Source organism: Cebus imitator, unplaced genomic scaffold, assembly GCF_001604975.1.
Source record: "Cebus imitator isolate Cc_AM_T3 unplaced genomic scaffold, Cebus_imitator-1.0 Scaffold211, whole genome shotgun sequence".
NCBI lineage: Eukaryota > Metazoa > Chordata > Mammalia > Primates > Cebidae > Cebus > Cebus imitator.
In genome coordinates, this window is record NW_016107526.1 from 3,776,174 (window position 1) to 3,794,805 (window position 18,632).

General features: G+C 34.6%; 2 protein-coding genes across 4 annotated transcripts in view; one reads left to right on the forward strand and one right to left on the reverse strand.

Annotated features, from left to right (window-relative positions):
* Positions 1-12,606, reverse strand: part of ANGPTL1 (angiopoietin like 1) — a 21,841-nt gene extending 9,235 nt beyond the window's left edge. Inside the window, exons 1-2 of the mRNA XM_017548599.2 lie at positions 10,333-12,606; positions 4,366-5,216 (exon numbers count right to left, since the gene is read on the reverse strand). Coding sequence (XP_017404088.1) covers positions 4,366-5,188 — 823 coding nt within the window. The 5' untranslated portion in view covers positions 5,189-5,216; positions 10,333-12,606. The remainder of the gene's footprint in view (positions 1-4,365; positions 5,217-10,332) is intronic.
* The window catches only part of LOC108317891 (ras-specific guanine nucleotide-releasing factor RalGPS2), a 131,937-nt gene extending 113,311 nt beyond the window's left edge, over positions 1-18,626 (forward strand). For all 3 annotated transcript variants that reach the window (XM_017548600.2, XM_017548601.2, XM_017548602.2), the window contains 2 exons: positions 16,984-17,121; positions 18,329-18,626. In XM_017548600.2, coding sequence (XP_017404089.1) covers positions 16,984-17,121; positions 18,329-18,423 — 233 coding nt within the window. In that variant the 3' untranslated portion in view covers positions 18,424-18,626. The remainder of the gene's footprint in view (positions 1-16,983; positions 17,122-18,328) is intronic.
* The last annotated feature ends 6 nt before the right edge of the window (positions 18,627-18,632 follow it).

An 18,632-nucleotide genomic window follows, 5' to 3' on the forward strand; every position in this document is an offset into this window, starting at 1 on the left:
TAGAGACGGGGTTTCACCATGTTGACCAGGATGGTCTCGATCTCTTGACCTCGTGATCCACCCGCCTCGGCCTCCCAAAGTGCTGGGATTACAGGCTTGAGCCACCGCGCCCGGCCTTTGAAAAATGTTTTTTATCTAAATACTATTTTTTATAACTTCATGGGTTTTGAGATAGATTTTTCTTGTAATTGTTTTTAAAGAAAATAAAAAATTGCCTGTCCTAACACCTTTTGTAAAACGTGTTATAAACGTACAGTTCACTGGCATTAAGAACATTTGTATTGTACAGCCATCACCACCATACATCTCCAGAACTCTTCATCTTACAAAACTGAAACTATTAACTCCCCATTCACCCTCCCCCTAACCTCTGGCAACCACAATTCTACTTTGTGTCTATGAATTTGACCACTCTAAATACTTATGTAAGTAGAATCATACAGTGTTTGTCTTTTGTAACTGGCTGAACACCTCTTAAAATATACACTGTATATTTTCACCTTATGCATGTAGAGACTTTAGAATGACCATGTACCTCAAAGTAAAGTACAGTAATCAAAATTTCTTGGTGCCAGGGCATACATAAGTACACCAGTAGCTGTCCATCTTTACCCTTTTTGTGCAAGCACCTAAACAGCCTGAGACATTTTATTCAGAGAGCTGTAAAAATAATACAAGTGAATAATTGAGCACATTATGTAAAGGAAATAGCCTGTTTTCGTTGCTTGTAGTAATTTCATTTAGTAAGAATCACAGAATATTAGAATTTGTAGAGGATATTAGAATAGTCCAGTCCAGCGCACTCATTGGACAAATGAGAAAACATAAACAGAGTGACTTACCCAAGGTCACATAACAAAGGTAATGGTGGAACCAGGTGTTCTTACTTCCATGCTCTTTCCCTTATATGTTCATTAATGTACTAATTAGTGTAGTAATTCTTATGGTGTAGCAAATTATGCCCTTGAATTTAAGAGACCAACATTTATAGAATAAAATAAGTAAAAAGTTAATGCTTACATAAAACAACAAATAATGAATAACAGAAAAAGTTATCTGTCCTTAATTTTTACGTTAAAGAATCATTTATTGAAGATAGGTACACCATTTTTTCATTAAAACAAAATGTGTTTAAGAGGACTTTTGACATACTAAATCCCTAACATGAGGTTTAATTCTGTACCAGTAGTGGATTTTTTTGTACTAACTCTCAGTGTATAATAAAACATAGTATGTTTCGTTTTGTATAAGCATTTTTTTAAAGAAAAGTTTGTATACCCAGTGGATTACTTTATACATCACATTTTCCCTTTGGAAATCAAAGGGGTTGAATTTTTTGTTTGTTTTTGGAGACAGAGTCTCACTCTTGTCACCCAGGCTGGAGTGTAGTGACATGATTGGCTCACTGCAACCTCTGTCTCCCAGGTTCAAGTGATTCTCCTCCCTCAGCCTCCTCAATAGCTGAGATTACCACCACACCCAGCTAATGTTTTGTATATTTTTGGTAGAGACAGTATTCACCATGTTGGCCAGGCTGGTCTCAAACTCCTGACCTCAAGTGATCCGTCCGCCTTGGCCTTCCAGAGTGCTGGGATTACAGGCATGAGCCATCATGCCCAGTGAGGATATTAATAATGATCATTATTAACGCAATTTAATGATACTCCAGCCTATTGCTACTGTAACGTAGAACATTATAAAATGAACAAATCCAATATGATATACTAAAGTACTTTCATGAGGGTCTTTAGAATGACGACTTTAAGAAGCTCTATAAAAATGTTACCAAATCAGCTAACACTTATTTAGCAGCTGCAGATAAGACACAGTAACCATCTACCAGGAAAGAGCTTATAATATAGTTGGAAGCCATCTTAGTTAGATGTATTATAAGTAAATGTAAAGATAACTGATAATTCAAGAGGGGGCTATACGGAATGTCTTATGTATGTTACAGAGAGTAGAGGTATTCATGGAGAGGAACAATCATTTCGAACCTGTGGTAGTCAACAAGGGCCTCAAGGAGAAGTTGCAGTTTATTTATTTGTTTGCTGGGTTGGTTGGTTGGTTGGTTGGTTTGGTTTGAGCCTTACACTTCGAATAGGCAGAAAGCATGGAAAATATTTAGGGGAAACTGAATGGATTTATTTTATTGAAACAGATGGTTTTTATGTAGGAAACTAATGGAAGGTCCACTAGCAAAGTAGGCTTGATTCTTTAGGAGAAAGGACATTATTCTTAGCCAGCCTAAGCAAATTGAACTTTTTCTGTTTGCAATGGGAAACTGCTGAGCAGAAGTGTGATATGTGAGTAGTTCAAGAAGGTGGGTCTGCTTGCAATGTAAATATATTTTGATGGAGAGAGAAAATAGAGTTACAGCAGTTGGCAGCCTATTTGTACAGTTACTAATAAGAACTAACATTTGAGTGCCAGGCACTATTCTAAGCACTTTTCAGTTGTTAAATCTTACAAGGTAAATACTATTATCATTCCCATTTCACAGGTAAGGAAACTGAGACACAGATAATTTTTTTTCCCCTAAGATCACATGGCTGGAAGCCTAGGGAGTCTCTGTCTTCTAGCTGCTGCCGTGGATCATTTGAATCTAAACTAGAGTTCTGGCTCTGAATAGAAATGAGGGGCATGCACACAAGAGACCAGAAAGGGGACATGGTAGAATTCAGTGAACTGTGTATGGAGCAGGTAGGGAAGTGTCAAAGATGAGCGAAGCTCATTTGGAAATGGGTGACAACATTAATCAAAACAGAGATGTTGAGATCAAATGGTAAAAAGACAGTTCACTATCTTCCAGAAGCATTCAGACCAGCAAGGAGACAGATGTATAAATAAATAACTTCAGTGTAATATCATATAGAAAACATGTTTGAGAAACAGTCAGTCATTTGGGGAAAGAACCACCTAGGTATGTTTGTTTGAATCTGGGAATTCATAACATCAAATATATTATTTGAGTTAAGCCTTGAGATCTGCTAAATTGACAGATAAGCTAAAAGAAGGTGTTTCAGTAAAGGAAGATATGTGAGGTAATGGTGAAATATCCAAATGCAAACATCCAGCTTTGTTTAAATAAGGAGGGAGCGCTCCATTCAGGAATCATCTGAGCAGTGGTGATACTTGAGGCCAAGATATCCTAAAGTAGAGGATCTTGAAGAAAGACTTTTAAGGCATAGAAGGAAGAAGATGCCAGTGAAGTACCTAAAGCAATAGGAAGAATATTAAAATGTAGAAGGCCAAGAAAACAGGGCTGTGAATAGCCAAGTGGTATTCACGGCTACAGACAGATGAAACACTTCGTGATATATTTCTTTCCAGTCTTTATTCTGTATTTTTATTGTTGTTTAAAATTATTTCATAGTATATGTTTTATGTCCTGTCTTTTCAATAAGTGAATGAACTGTAGTTTCTTTACTCATTTTTGCTTTGTGGCATTTGGGTTTTCCCTTCCACTCTAAGGAAGCAAATCAACTTGTAAGGGATTCTGGGAATGGCTTATGAGAAAATAGTTGCAAGTGTAAAATAAACATAAAATACTTAATTCAGAAAGTTAGCGGTGGGCTTAGTAAACTGAAACAAAGATTAGTTATTCATCTTTGTTTTCTGGACACCTAGATCAGTGACTGATACTGAATGCATGAAGAAAGGAAGAAATGAAATTTAAAAGTAGAGTTCAGAATCATGCATGATCAATGCAAGAGTTTTATTTATAGTAATGAAAATTTATGTTTCTTAGGATACACAGCACTAATTGTTGTTTGATTAGCCTTGGAAAATAGAAGGGATACCTTTTCTTCATGAAGCTGAGGGCAAGAGGCATGGGTTTTGTAAAGATCCTTTCAAGATAAGAAAGAACAAAACCAGGACCTGATTAGACTTACTCAATATAGTAGTAGATATATCATCTACTGAGAGTGGAGATAATGAGGTATAATTACAGCTTGAAGAGGGTGAAAGGAATATTTTACATGTTTCTTTTCAAGAAGATGGTGGTACAAGCAGCAATAGGTACATAAAAGAATTGTTGGGCAGCAGCAATGACCCATTTGGGGGCTGATAGGATGGTTATGGCGTGCAGGAGTGGTTTGGAGTAGAGCATGGAGTTATTCCTGTCTCAAGACTGCTTTTTTCACAGTATCCACTAAGTTTTTATAAACTCCAAGAACTTTAGAGCCGGAAGAGATGTATTTAAGTTCAATTCATGATACTAATAAAAAACAAAAATATAAATTTTAATGTGTATGTATAATATCACAAAATGAAAGATAAGCATTTATTATGAGCATTGTTTCATAAAGCATAAAAATACTAATCTCATACTCCCACTTCTAACAGTAAGAGGTAACTCACCTTCATTGATGAAAGTTACCGGTGGTATCTTGAAAGGGCTTTTGGTGGGAGAAGTTGCCAGATCAGGTAGTGGCATTAAATCTCTGGGATAACCTGGATCCCTCTGAATCTCGTTACCTCCCAGCAGACCAGGAGTATACTGATGGCTGTTAGGAATATGTTGTGGCACCACCTGGACAAGAGGGGGAGACACATGGGTGTCTTGTCGGGAAAATATCCTCAAGCACTGTTCTTCCAACAAAGTGATCATCACTGATTGGTTATTGACGAGATCAGTCAAGGAAGCATATTTCACCTCTAGTTCCCTGTATCTTGTTGCCATCTTCAACATTTCTGTGGTGACATTGAGGATTTTGTTTTCCAGTTGGGAAAGTTCAAGTGAATTATCCCTTTTACGGATAATCTCATGTAATAGTTGCATGTAGAGTTGAGTAACACGAGAGTTCATGTTACGGCTTTCCTTTCTCAGCAGCTTTACCTCATTCACAATGTTTCCATCTACATCCACCACCAGTTGCAGAACATCTATCTCCCGCTTCTGCCTGGAGAGCACATCCTTCAGGTTTTCGAGGTCCATCCTGGTGATCATGTCTTTAATGGTACTTGCATCTTGCCCTTTGGTGTTGACACAGATTGGCCCTGTTATTCTTTGTTCAGGTACCAGGAATGTGTATGCACATTTCTTTACTTCCTCTTTACCGTCTGTGGCACGAGGGTATCTTCTCTGGGTTATTTTTTTAATTTTGAATTGTCCTCCTCTGCAGTGTCCAGCTTCCACTAGCAAGAAGAATAGCACACCTAGGGTCCAGGTAAAAGCCTTCATTTTGAATGAGGTTGTAAATGATGTCTTTCGAAAAACAAATAAATGAAGGGAAAAAGCAGAAAGAGTTCATATTAACATATGTTAAAGTCAGTAATATTAAAAACTATCAGAGGGAGGAAAACTACTTATTCATGTTGATAAATTAGGCTAGAATGAACTTTATTAATTTCTTAAATTTAATATTATGTCGTAGTACTTTGGCATTTGTTTAAAGATTAGGTTTCAGAAAATAGTTCTTCCAGCTGCCACTTTATTGTCATGCTTTTTGTCCCCAGTTTATTGAGCAGATTTTGGTCAGTGTTACTCTGTCCAAAGGTACACTGCTAGTGCTGTTTAGGCTTTTGAGACCCTGATAAGACAGCTTTCTTGCCTTTAAAAAGCTCCCTACCTTAAGACTATGAAAATGGTACACTGTTTGTAAGGCACTAATTGAAACATTCTTGCCTAACTAGTATTAAAATTACCAGGTGACCTTACTAGCCAAAGTTTTAGATTCATACTATACACTTCCAATTAAATTGGTCCTCTGTAATAAATTATGCCGTCTTCATTAAAATGTTCGAGAAAGTTAAACATTTCAGACAAATCTAAACCCAGATAGTTTTAGCATTGTGTTTTTTTATTTTTATAGCATCTCCTTTTGGGATTGGTGACAGGTTTTAGAATGATAGAATGCTCACAGTCATTGTGGGTACTTATGTTTCCTGAACCATAATTATATGTACTGTAGCTTATAGATGATTCAGCAGGTTTGTTCTTCTAATAAAAGTCCTACTGAACTGTATTTTAGTAAAGTGTTAGTAATTTTGTACAACCATTAGCAAGGAAAGAAACATAACTGTAATTAAATATGAATGTCAAAGTTGGAAAATGCCTTAGAGACCCTCTCATTCAAGAACCCCTCTGTACTCTATGCATGTTGAAGGCTGAGGCCACACAGGATTAGAACCAGGTCTAGATCAGATTCTCTGACCCATAGTCAATATTTATAGCAGCAGCGTGTACACTAAAATATGTGCTTGGAATGTTTTGTTTTTGCTGTAGTAGATGAGAAATACTTGTTCTTTATAGTACGAATTCTTCTGAGGAAACAGCTTCAAGAGCCAAGACTTTTTCTTTTCTCTTTCCTCCCACAAGAGTAGCAGCAGTAGAATGGGGTAAGGTATGTTCACTCCATTGGATCTACTAATGCGCTGGTCTGTTACAGGCTACCTTTTCACTCTTGAGAACTTGATACCTGTCTCCCATTTTTGAAGGATGGCAGTGGATACCCTAAGACAGAGCTTTTCTGTCCAAATTTCTACATAAGTAACTGTTTCTTGATTTAAGAAACCAGCTTCTAGATCGTTTATGCCTGTTACTAGTGATAATACAACAGTAACAGCAATTAATATTTATTGAGTGCTTGTTCAATCTTAGGCATATTTTAAGCCATTTTCATGTTTTACTTATAACCACAACCCTATGTAGTAGATTATTATGATCCCCACTTTCAGATGAAAAACTTGGCATCCAGAAGTTAAGTACCTTATTATCAGGAGTCATACAGCTTCATAGTGATGGAGCCAGAATTTGAATCCAGTCTGAAGACTTCAGAGTTCACGTTTTCAGTTAACCAAGACATTATATGACAAGGTATTCTAAAGAAATTCCTAACAGCAACACTGTTGACAATCCCTTATATTTATGTAGCTTAACACATGTAAACTATTTGCATTTACAACACTGAAGTAAATGCTGTATCATTATATAAAGGAATAAAATCCCTGAGAAGCTAAATCACTTAAATGGGATTCAAACCTTCTACTCCTCTAACTTTTCTAGACCTGTGATTTTTATCCTAGTCATGTCATAACCACAGAGGAGTCTTAAGTTTATGTATCTTGCTTTTCACAGCCTTTTCCTGGTTTATATCCCCTTTCATTGACCGGTTACTTAATTATGCAGAAGTATTAATGGATAATTTTTGGTAGAATTTTTGTCCAAATTCTGCCAAATCGTTTTTTACATCTCAGACTTTTCTGCAGTTATTTCTTTCCCTCCACATGTATCTGTCAGTTGGTAGTTACGTATCTACCTATGATTATGGACCCCTCCCAAGAACAAAGGTCATGTCAATGAAATGTAGACTCCTCTCCTGTCGCCATGAAGACTGCTGCTACTTTCACTTTCTAAAACCATGTTCTTTTGCTTTTGGCATTTTTCAATTCAATAGTGTCTTCAAAATGGGCAGATAATGAAAATAAGGCAAATATGAAGTATAGAGAATTCTTTTATTAACAAGAGAGGGAATGAAAACAAAAGATAGGGAGAACATAATACTCTGTATTTCTATCAAGGCCTTCTTTTGCTGACTGATAGCCAAAGCACACATGGGTGAATTTTTTTTTTTTTTTTTTTTTTTTTTTTTTTTTTTTTTTTTTTTTGCTTTTTATGTTTTCATACCTTGCTTCCTGACATCTATGGAAAATTTAGACAGAAACAGTCATCTATTTTATTTTTAAAAATAGACTTTTACTATACAGGAGTAAGTTACCTATAGCAAAAACCGATAAAACATTTATTGTATGTCCAGGTTGATGGGATTTAGACATGGAATTTAGCCTGGGCGTTTATTTGCTTGTCCTTAGCAAATAAAGGTCATTCTCCTGGGCACATGTATATCATTTTTCCTATATATTTAACTTACCTACTGCTAAAGTTTGTTCATTTTAGTACTAGAATAGAAACTCTTAGATCATAAAATTATTTTACTTAAATAATATTTACTATGAGGTAAACTACCAAAACAAGGAAAATGCAGGAAGTAATATAAAACTCCAAAACGAATACAGTTTTATGAGCAGTATTCTGATTGAACAGCTTGTATTAATACCAGACACAGATTTTTATAGAACAGCTAAAAGCACATCATCCAAGACTGCTGTTAGGATTTTGCATCAGTGTTGTCATTGAAGGACAAAAACCCCAAAATGCTAAAATTTAGATGAATTAAAAACAACTTCCTTGTGTGTATTCTGCCTTGGCTCATTGTGGTTCCTGTAAGAGTAAGGCATAAGAGATACCACTGCCTACCATAAGAGAAAGTAATCTAAATTAGCATTTAAAGGAGGCAGCTAAAAGTTTATTTTTTAAATAAATATAATATGTAACATGTGGGCTGAACTTGAATCTACTGAGAAAGGGGGAATCACTATTCAGGGGTACTGTATATACAATCTAGGTCAGCTGCAGCTGGCTACTGCATTTTTAATAAATGCAAAAGTACTGGCTTCATTGTCACTTAAAGCCGGGTAAGGACCCACATTTCTTAAGTAGTAGACTAGCTACGTCAGGAGGAAAGAACTAGTTTTAAAAATACATTTACTGTTATGTTTTCTAAAAACATTCTCTTATTTAATATTTTCTCACATATGTTCAGTTTTGAAGTGAAAGATCCATAAATCTGTGTTACCTCATAAACCCTTACTGTATATGTTAAAATTTTCCTAGGCCCCAAGAGAATGTTATAAATTAGTTATAAAATACTTAAGTTTAAATCTAGCCTTGGTGTTTTTAGAAAAGAAAAAACTGCATTGAGTTAATTTTATTAGAAGTATTTCTCTTCATAGTTGCTGCATTGCCAGCTATAGAGAGAAGAAACGAAAGTCAGGATTTGCCTTCTTTCGGATGGTAAACTCAGAGAGGCATGTAACTGGCTGTGTCATGCACTGAAAACAGTATGAGGCAATGAAGTTAAATTTATGAAGCATTCAGGATATGTTAGATAAAGAACTGCTAGATTGTGAAATATGTTCTGGGAAGAGACTTGGGAACAATCTAATCCCCTGGATATATTTAAGAAAAGGATAAATAGTTATCTATGTGATTTGGGGTTCAGATTAAATGCTTGCCTTAAGACAACATCAGTAAGAACTGAGGCTTAATGAAGTCTGCACATTCCATAGCATGCAACAACAAAAAAGAGAGATGACAGTATTTCATATCCACTGTTGCTTGGAAATTTTGTTAGAATTTCTTGTAAAATCTGTGTTTAACAGAAATCCTGCCAGTATTTTTTAAATCTTTAAGGAAAGGACATCAAAGCAAAGTTGGAAAAAATTTTAGCTTTACCATTATTTGCTTGTTCAGGATTCTTAACCATTAATATCTTTAATTTTTATAAGGCCAGAGGAGCCCCAAATCTAACAAACCAATGTGTCTTTGGTTTAAGTCATATTATTGGTAACTAGTAATTTTATCTTTGTTTTTATAATGCAGGTAAACAAAGCTCCAGATAAAATATTTAAGGACACCCCTTATGTGTGCTTAACGAACTTATTTCTGTCTAAAAATATTACATATTTTTGGCCTTTTAGTCATATATTTTATTAATTATATCTTCTGAGTTCTTATTTTCTATTGTTAATATTGACTACTTCCATAATGCTTTTGTGTGTATATCGATAACTTGCTTTTCCGAGTAATTCCAGTTGTAGCGAGTTTAATTTCTGTCATCCAAATTAAATTACTATTATATGTAAGACTGGAAGGCTATTTAAAATTTTGAGTTGTAACAGGAAATGTCATAAATCAATCTTAAATCTGTACAAGAATTTCTGTTTAATATTTAGTTATACTGTAATTGAGATTTTGTTGCAAAGACTTTCAGCTATTTTTATAACTTAGCTTTGTTTTATGACTATGCAAAATCCAACAGTTTATGTATATCTTCAGCGCACACCTTGTAGCTTCAGGAAGAGAAACTAATTGCATTTACAACTATTTTCTTTAGTTTGTATTCCTTTGTTTTTAATCATTAAGCTTTAAACCTTATACATTTAATCTGTTACTTGTTAAAATTTCTTTCTACTGTCAGTAAAGCACTTGTTTTCAGAAACCCAGCATGGCATGCGTGTATCAGTCTGTAATCATATACACTAACTGTCATTAAGTTGAACCTCAAATAATGCATTAACCATCACACAGTACTTAATGTTTTTATGTCAGGTTGCAGGATAAATCCTTTTTCAGATGAGGTAAACTGTAGTATATTCCAAAGGTCTTTGTTTAGTAAAAGATTCTGAAATTTCTACTACAAATATTAAATAGTTATGCATTTGATATACATAATATTTTTAAATAAAAGAAATATTAAATACCTTTTTGTATCTGTTGATACAGTGAATCCAGAAACTTGCTGCCTTATTCTTGATTTTAAAAATCAGTGTAGAAGTTTGTTCATCTGTTACTTTAATGGAAGCTGCATTTTTGTTTTGGACCGTTGAATCCACGCTGTAAGAAGGAACTTCTTTTTCCTTTTACAATACTAATCAATTGAATTTGACAAGCCACCTATGTAATTTTAAGTAGTATAGTAGAAGATCTGGTCTGTGGGCCGTCTTTAATCCAGCAGAGAAAGCGCTGTAGCTTTGCTCTGTCTGCCACATGGAGAAATGCAGTAACCAGCTGCAGCTGACCTAGATTGTATATACAGTACCCCTGAATAGTGATTCCCTCTTTCTCAGTAGACTCAAGTTCAGCCCACATATTACATCACCAGAAATTGCTGGAGACTGGGGGCGGGAATCTCCTCCTTAGGATTTCCTCTTTGTAGCCTTAAATAGGGGGGTGGGATCAGCAGGAGGTTGAATAGTTTTGAACAAGGAGAGATTGTGTGCAGGTTGAAGGAAGGGCACCATCTGGAAACAAACTATCATAGTTCAGCGGGCAATTATAAAACAAACATTTTAGTCTGCTGGCCAGAGATCTTTTAAGTTGAATACGAAAAAAAATAGTATTCAACTTCACTTAGAAGTAGTTGCAGGCTGGTGAGTTTGGTTTTTGTTAACAAAGAGCAAGAGCTAGACTTTGTCAGGAGGCAGCCACCTAAATAATGTAATACTCTGTATAGTCTAGAAGAATTTGTAAACATTTTACTTATTAAGTTGCTAATGAAAGTTTTAAACTTAAAAGATACTTGACTTGTTGTAATATGTTATGTTTTACCGTGAAATGTGTCTTAAGAGAAAACTGCTTTTATATGTAATTACCAAACATAAGTCAAATTCTTTCAGATAGTTAATACTTTTAAATATTAAATTCTGGTGTTACATAATGTCACATCCTCCTATTCTACAAAATGACCCTCTTCTCTGTATAAGGTCATTCTTATTAATTGATGTGGTGTGGTTTAAAAACAAACATAACCCTGAACTGAGTGAAAAAACAAGGAAGCTCTGACTCTCCACTAACTGTGTGAACTTAGACAAATGACTTTACCTACCTCTGTCCAGGTTCTTCTGCTATGAAAATAAGGTGCTGGAAGATTAATAAGTGTTGAGTACAACTATACTGTTGTATTGATTGAAGAAATGTTAAGTAACTCAGTAGCTGAAGAAACACAAATTTAGGCTTAAATAACTTAGCTTAGTACTTAAGTACAAGTAGTGGAGCTGGGATTTGAATCTAATGCCAAAGCATTATACCATACTGTCTGTCATTGATTACCTTTACCTAGTTGCTGTAAGCTGCTTCTAGATAAAACTTTTGGGCTTTCTTTACATACCTATGCTTTCCCTTCCTTGTTGCTGTAGCTCGTGCTGTTTTTCTCTTTCTGTTAGGTCACACTGTTGATCCATATCCTTTATTTAAACTCTAAGCTTATTTTCTACCTCTTTCACAGAATCATTTCTTTGAATTCTTATGCCATATATAGGTATACCAGAGGTTGCAAACACAAGGGCCTAGAAAGGCAAATGCTCACAAGAAGAATGGAGCAGATAATATAAATCAGTGAAGTAAATCAGTAGTAAGATAATGGAGAGAAATGAAGGTTATGACAAGTTGGCATCCTTATGATTAATTTAAAGGAATCTGCCTGCATCTTCTCAGCTATACTTGTGGCCATGAAGGATTATAAGACCAGTGTTTCCAGTTCTGCCCATTTTTCAGGAAAAAAGAGCCATTTAGATTTTTCCTGTGATACTTCCTGAATTTAAAAAACATTGAGACAAATGTTCTGCCAGCTTCTGGCCTCTAGTTTATATTATGTATAATTTCTTGATTATTCAGTAATTATGTTGTAGTCACTAATGGTTTAAATCTGGGAAAAATAAGAGATAGTAAATTCTTCCTGAGCTTTTAAATTTGAACAGTTTGGAGCTTTCTAACTTGAGCAATTAATAATATCACTAAGCAGTGTAGGAAATTGGAATGGCAGGTATTTAGGGACAAATTATGGTTAGATATGTTAAACTAAAAATGAAAGTCAGGAGCTCATTTACATAGAGAGATTTGAAAGTCATCAGCAATTAGGTAGTAGCTAAAGCTATGGAACTAAGATACTAGAGAAAGTACACATAGAATGAAAAGAAAGATTAATGACAGACCATGATTCCAAGTTCTAGGAAACCAGCTTCCAGGAAACATGAGGAAAAAGAAGAGTGGTTGGGGTTTGAGGGAAGATAGGAAAGTTCAAGCTAGGAAAAACCTGGGAACTAGAAGAGAATGGTTACAATACAGCAGAGAGATTACATAGGAAGCGGAGACCAAGGGAGATGTTTTAAGACTTAGGATGAAAAAGTGATTAATGTCATTGCCAAAATAAGTGATAGATACAGATTTCAAATTATTTAGTGTGTTGAAGAGTGACTAGATAAAATTTAACTGACAAATTAGTGTGCACAATACATTAAGAAATTAGAAATCAATAAGAAAAAGACAACCCAAAAGAAAAAATGGACAGAAACATTTATTACATAGAAATATAAATGTTTAACCTTATTACTAATCAAGGAAATAAAAATTAAGACACAAAGAGATACCATTTTATACTCAGAAGGTTGGCAAAATTGAGATTGGTAATACCAAGTATTAGCACAAATGTGATCAGCAGAAGCTTGTATACAATTAGTGGGACTGCAAATTGATACAGCTTTGAAAAATAATGTGGCACCATCTTGTGAAATTGAATATTAATATACTTTAGTACTTGGCAGTTTTGCTTCTAGGCGTGTACATATATCCTGAAGAAATTCTGTACATGTGTACTGGGAGATGTGTATAAGAATGTCTATAGCAACATGGTTGAGGGTGGGATGGAAGTAACTCAAAAGTCTGTCAAATAAGTTATTGTAAAATAGCCACACATTAGCTTGTTCTCATTCTCAGGGATTACAGCGGCATTTAACAGTGTGGATAAGTCTTAGAAATAAAATAGACAAAGCAACCACAGAAGACTATATTTTTTAATTTTATTTAATAAATCTTTACAAGTGGCTTAGTATATACTAGACATTTTTCTGACATTACTATTATTTAATCCTCAGATGCTTAAAATGTTATTTTTAAAACTCAAAAATAGACAAAGATAGGAATACAGACAAATGTCTGGGGGGAAAATAAGGGAATGATCTTAAAGTTCAGGGTAGTGGTTATTTCTGGACAGGAAACAAGGAGATGAAGTAGAAAAGGAACATAACCAATAAATGCAGCAGTATAGATGATGATGTAGTTCTCGTTTAAAGTGGTATTTTCCCCAACATATTAAAATATTAACATGTAACCAATACAAAAGTTTATTAGATGTTTTCCATTAATTTTTCATATTAACCCTTCAAAATCTGTTGTCTGTTTTATACTCAAATACATCTCAATTCAGAATAAACACATGAAACACTCAGTAGTCACATGTGGCAAGTGGCTGTCATATTGGACAGCACAGTATAGTGAATGACTATAGGTGAGTTGTCATCTGAGTTTAATGACAAGATGGAAGAATGGCAAGAACTGGCACATTCGTACCCAGCTCAAACCCCACTTCTTCCTTGAAGCCTTCTCTGAGCACATCAGCAGGGAATAACACTTTTTTGCACAGAATTTTTATGAAACTCCTCTTTAAGCTTTTCTGTGCTACTTTTAACATATCTTTTATTGCTGTTATTGATATACATGTGCTAATCTTATAGACCTCCTTAGGGAGGATGTAATAAGTTTCCTGGTCTTTTGCAGGTGTTTGTTATATTGTTTGATAACAACAGATGTCACATGTGTTGAAGGTTTTTTTTTTGTTTTTTTTTTTTTGTTGTTTGTTTGTTTTATTTTTTTAGCAGTGCGGTCTCACTGTGTTTCCCAGACTGGTTTCAAACTCCTGGGCTCAAGCAGTCCACCTGCCTCAGCCTCCCAAAGTGCTGAGATTACAGGCGTGAGCCACTGTTCACGGCAATAATTTTTTTTAAGTCAAATCATGATTCTCACACAAATATGAAATGAATATGTGTCCAGATTTTCATTTAAATTATTAAATTTATAAGGGAATCAAAAATACATCAAGGAAGAATTCAAAGTAACACACATATGCAATCAAGAATGCTGAAATAAATTTAACAAATAGTTGCAAAATTGATCAATATTAATAAGTCAACATTCATTAGATCCCACTGACATAATTCTTTGGCATTTTTATGGACAATAATTTCTATTACCAGTTTTCATCAGCTGTGCAGAGTTATAAAATAGCTCAAAATGGTCAAACTGATGCACCGAGACAGGATACCTACTAATCTTTTTTTTTTCCCCATCTCAAAGTCTTTTACAATTTTCCTAGCACATGTAAACTTTTTTGTGTATCAAATATTACATTAAAATAAAATAATAAAATAAGTTTACTGCTCTGTGTTTTTTTCCAAGGTGCTTGTTGAAGGGAGAATGACAAGGATGTTATCTTGAGGTGTGGGATCAGATTTGAAGGAAGAATTGCTTAGATTTTGTTTTATAAGTAGGGTAGATTTAAACATGTATATTGTGCCGGGCGCACTGGCTCACGCCTGTAATCCTAGCACTTTGGGAGGCTGAGTCGGGCTGATCACTTGAGAACAGGAGTTTGAGACCAGCCTGACCAACATGGTGAAACCCTGTCTCTACTAAAAATATAAGAACTAGCCGGGCGTGGTTGCACACGCCTGTAATCCCAGTTACTCTGGTGGCCGAGGGACGAGAATCTCTTGAACCCAGGAGGCAGAGGTTGCAGTGAGCTGAGATTGCGCCACTGCATTCCAGCCTGTGACAGAGCAAGACTCTGTCTTGAAGAAAAATGTGTATATTGGCTCTGGGAAAGGAGCCAGTAGGATGAGTGATAGTAGAGGCAATGGTGGCTGTTTGGAAGGAGGCAGCAACAATTGCATTCAAAATTACAGTTGAGATTTGGGAAGAAGAGAGGGATTCTTCTTCCTCCGAGATTGGGGAAAGTGGGAAGAACCGCAGCTTCATTTGGAACCTCTGATTCATTGGGAGTTATAGGGAAATAAAGTTGAGGTTCTCTAAAGAAAAAAAGTCTGATAGGTGGCTTAAAGAACACTGTAAAAATTTACTGAGTGGAAAGTGAATGATACTAGGATAAGTAAGAAGATTGCCATGCTAGCTTTTTATGGTGTATTAAGCACCTATTGTCAAAACATGGCACAAGATTTTCTTTCTCTCTCGCAAGATAGAGCAACTGCCTTAAATGAGTTTTGAGTCTTGAATAGATAAGATATAAATGTAAAAAAATCTAAGTAAGGAGATTTTGAAGTCATAAAAGTTATCAAGTGAATAGTATGGACCGATAACATATGATTTTTTAACAGAATGTAAGTAATTAAAAAAAAAACACTGGGCTATAAGTGAGACCTGAGATCCAGCTCTATCACTAACAGGTTGCATGGCATTAGACAGGTCCTTTTACTATCTGTATTTCAGGTTTTTTGTCTGTAAAAGGAGAGAATTAGACTAGACAGTGTCTGAATTCCTTTCTTGGAATCTGTGAGAAAACTAGCGAACAGTTGACACTAAATTAGTTAAGTAAAATATAGGATTTGGATAGGCAGAGGTAAGTCTAGAAACATTTAAGGTATAAGAAAAAGCTGAGGAAAAACAGTGCTTATTTAGAAGGCAGTAGTTAGGGTATTTCGTTTGTATTTCCCTGAGAGTTCATGAACACGAAGTAATGGGGTAAAAGTAGGAAAGTATGTTTTTCTTTTCTCCCCAGCTTTAGTTGTCTAATACATTTCACATGTGCATAGTAAACTCTCCAGAAATAATCTTTTATGAGTGACCTTTCATCTTAAGGACTATTACAATCAAATTTTAAAAGATGTGTTATGTTATTTTTGGGTACAAAGCGCATGGAGGGTAAGAAATAGTTAACTTCAATTTGTAGTCACATGAACTATTTCAGAAATTCATGTGTTGTTCTTTAAAGTATAAAACATTTCTACCGGATTGAGATAATTTTCAAAGTAGTTAAGACTCAAATGATAATTACCAACTCAAGGCAAAAGAGTATAAAACAAATATTAAATAATTTCCCTTTGTCAGGCAGTGGCTGGGCTGCTAACTAAATGTCTTCAAGCTGTAATACACCTTGGAAATGGATACTTCTATAGATTTTAAATCTGAGGTTCTGAGTTTAAAATGACTGTCTCTATTATAAAACTAGTCAGAGGCAGAGCCAGTTGAAGAGCTCAGCTCCTTTCTATTAATTCCCATGTGTTCTGGAGTTTCTAACTGTAGCCTCAAACTACTTGAAAATGAAATCACAAGAAGACATTTACAAAATAGCATATTATTACCAAAAAATTGGTATATATCTGACCCCAACCATATGGAAACCTCAACCCCAGTAATCATGTTACCCAGGCCTCAGTGTATTAATAGCAATGTATTTTAAATGTGGCATACATTGGAATGTATCTATAAACAACCTTTTTCACCCTTTCTTGGTCATAGTCTCCCAAACTACAAATAAGAAAACATTCATTTATCTAATTTTGTTTCAGGTATCTATTTGTCAGATTTAACATACATTGATTCAGCATACCCATCAACTGGCAGCATTCTAGAAAGTGAGCAAAGATCAAATTTAATGAATAATATCCTTCGAATAATTTCTGATTTGCAACAGTCTTGTGAATATGGTAAGTTTCTGGGAGATAATGCCAAGCCATTAACATTGCTGTAATTCCAGTGATTTATTCACACATTGATGATCACTTTTCACACAGCAGGGGACTTCAGTCTCTTATTTCCACCCTAATATAAAGGGAAATGGTGCTTGTTTTATTTCATAAGGTCTTCCGTTTAAGGAATTTAAGTATTTCATATTTAAAATTTTTATTTTTATATTTTGCTTTTCTGCTATTTTGCAGCAACTTTCTCACAATACAAGGGCATTAAGTATTTAATATTACTACCTCACAGCTTTTGGCCCTTTATAGTTTACAGAGTCATTTTCTCTTATCTTATTTGATCTCCCTGATCTATTATGTAAATAGTTTTTACATTTTTCTGTTAGGGAAATGTAGCTGAGACCCTTGAGCCTTGTAACAATTGACCAACTTTCTTGAGTCAGATATTGAGTAAATAACCAATTTCTATCCAACATGTATTTTATAGAATTATATCTATAGAAAGAGCTAAATAAGCCCAAATGATGAGAAAAGGCATTTTTTTAATATTTAGATACTTCCAGTTTGATAGAGAATAAAGTTAGGCTGTTAATATATAATTTCTATGGGTTAAAAAACTGAGTTTTACATTATATGATTACTTCAAGTAAATTTATCTTAAAGCTGACTTTTACTTCATGCATCTATACTTTTTAGAAAACCACAAAAACTTCCTAAAAGTATCTGTGGAAATAGAATCTTACTGAAAGTTAAATCAAATAATTCCTTTTTCTGTCCTTTTCTCAATATTTTAAACATAGCATCAAGTTGTGATGTTAAATTAATCTTGCTTGAAATTTATAAGGGGAAGAGACAGACCACATTTATAAATGGGAACCAGGCTTCTTTGAAAGAAAAATAACTGCCTTTGTGTCTTGTGTTTAGTTTAAAATAGTTGCTGATCATTTTCTATGAAATTTCTCAAATATGTGAGACTTCATAATTGGAGCTATTAAAAAATACAACAACAATCTATACAAATAGTAGGCAACTGTAATTTTCTAAATTACCCTCAGTTTCGCATTAAATAAGCTTATCTCAGTAATGTCCTTCTAGAGTTAATTTAAATTTTGATACCATGTGGCCTAAACTTACCTTTAAATTATTTTCAGCTTGATTTTTAAAATTCGGGTTAAGTTGTACTTTATCAGATAATTATTTATCACCTTTTGCCTAGATATTCCCATGTTGCCTCATGTTCAAAAATATCTGAACTCCGTTCAGTATATAGAAGAACTACAAAAATTTGTGGAAGACGATAATTACAAGTAGGTTGGATCTTCAAAAGTGGTTTGTATAACTTTGTCCTGTCCTCCACCTTTCTATCCCTATGTATTTAAACATCTAAATCCTATGTGGTATCAAACAAATGCCTAATCCACTGGTAGGTTTACAGCAGTAAAGGTACTAACATATAAGTATTTTTAATCACTTGTTAGGATTGACCCAATATACAAATAACTCTTCTGTTTTTTTTTTTT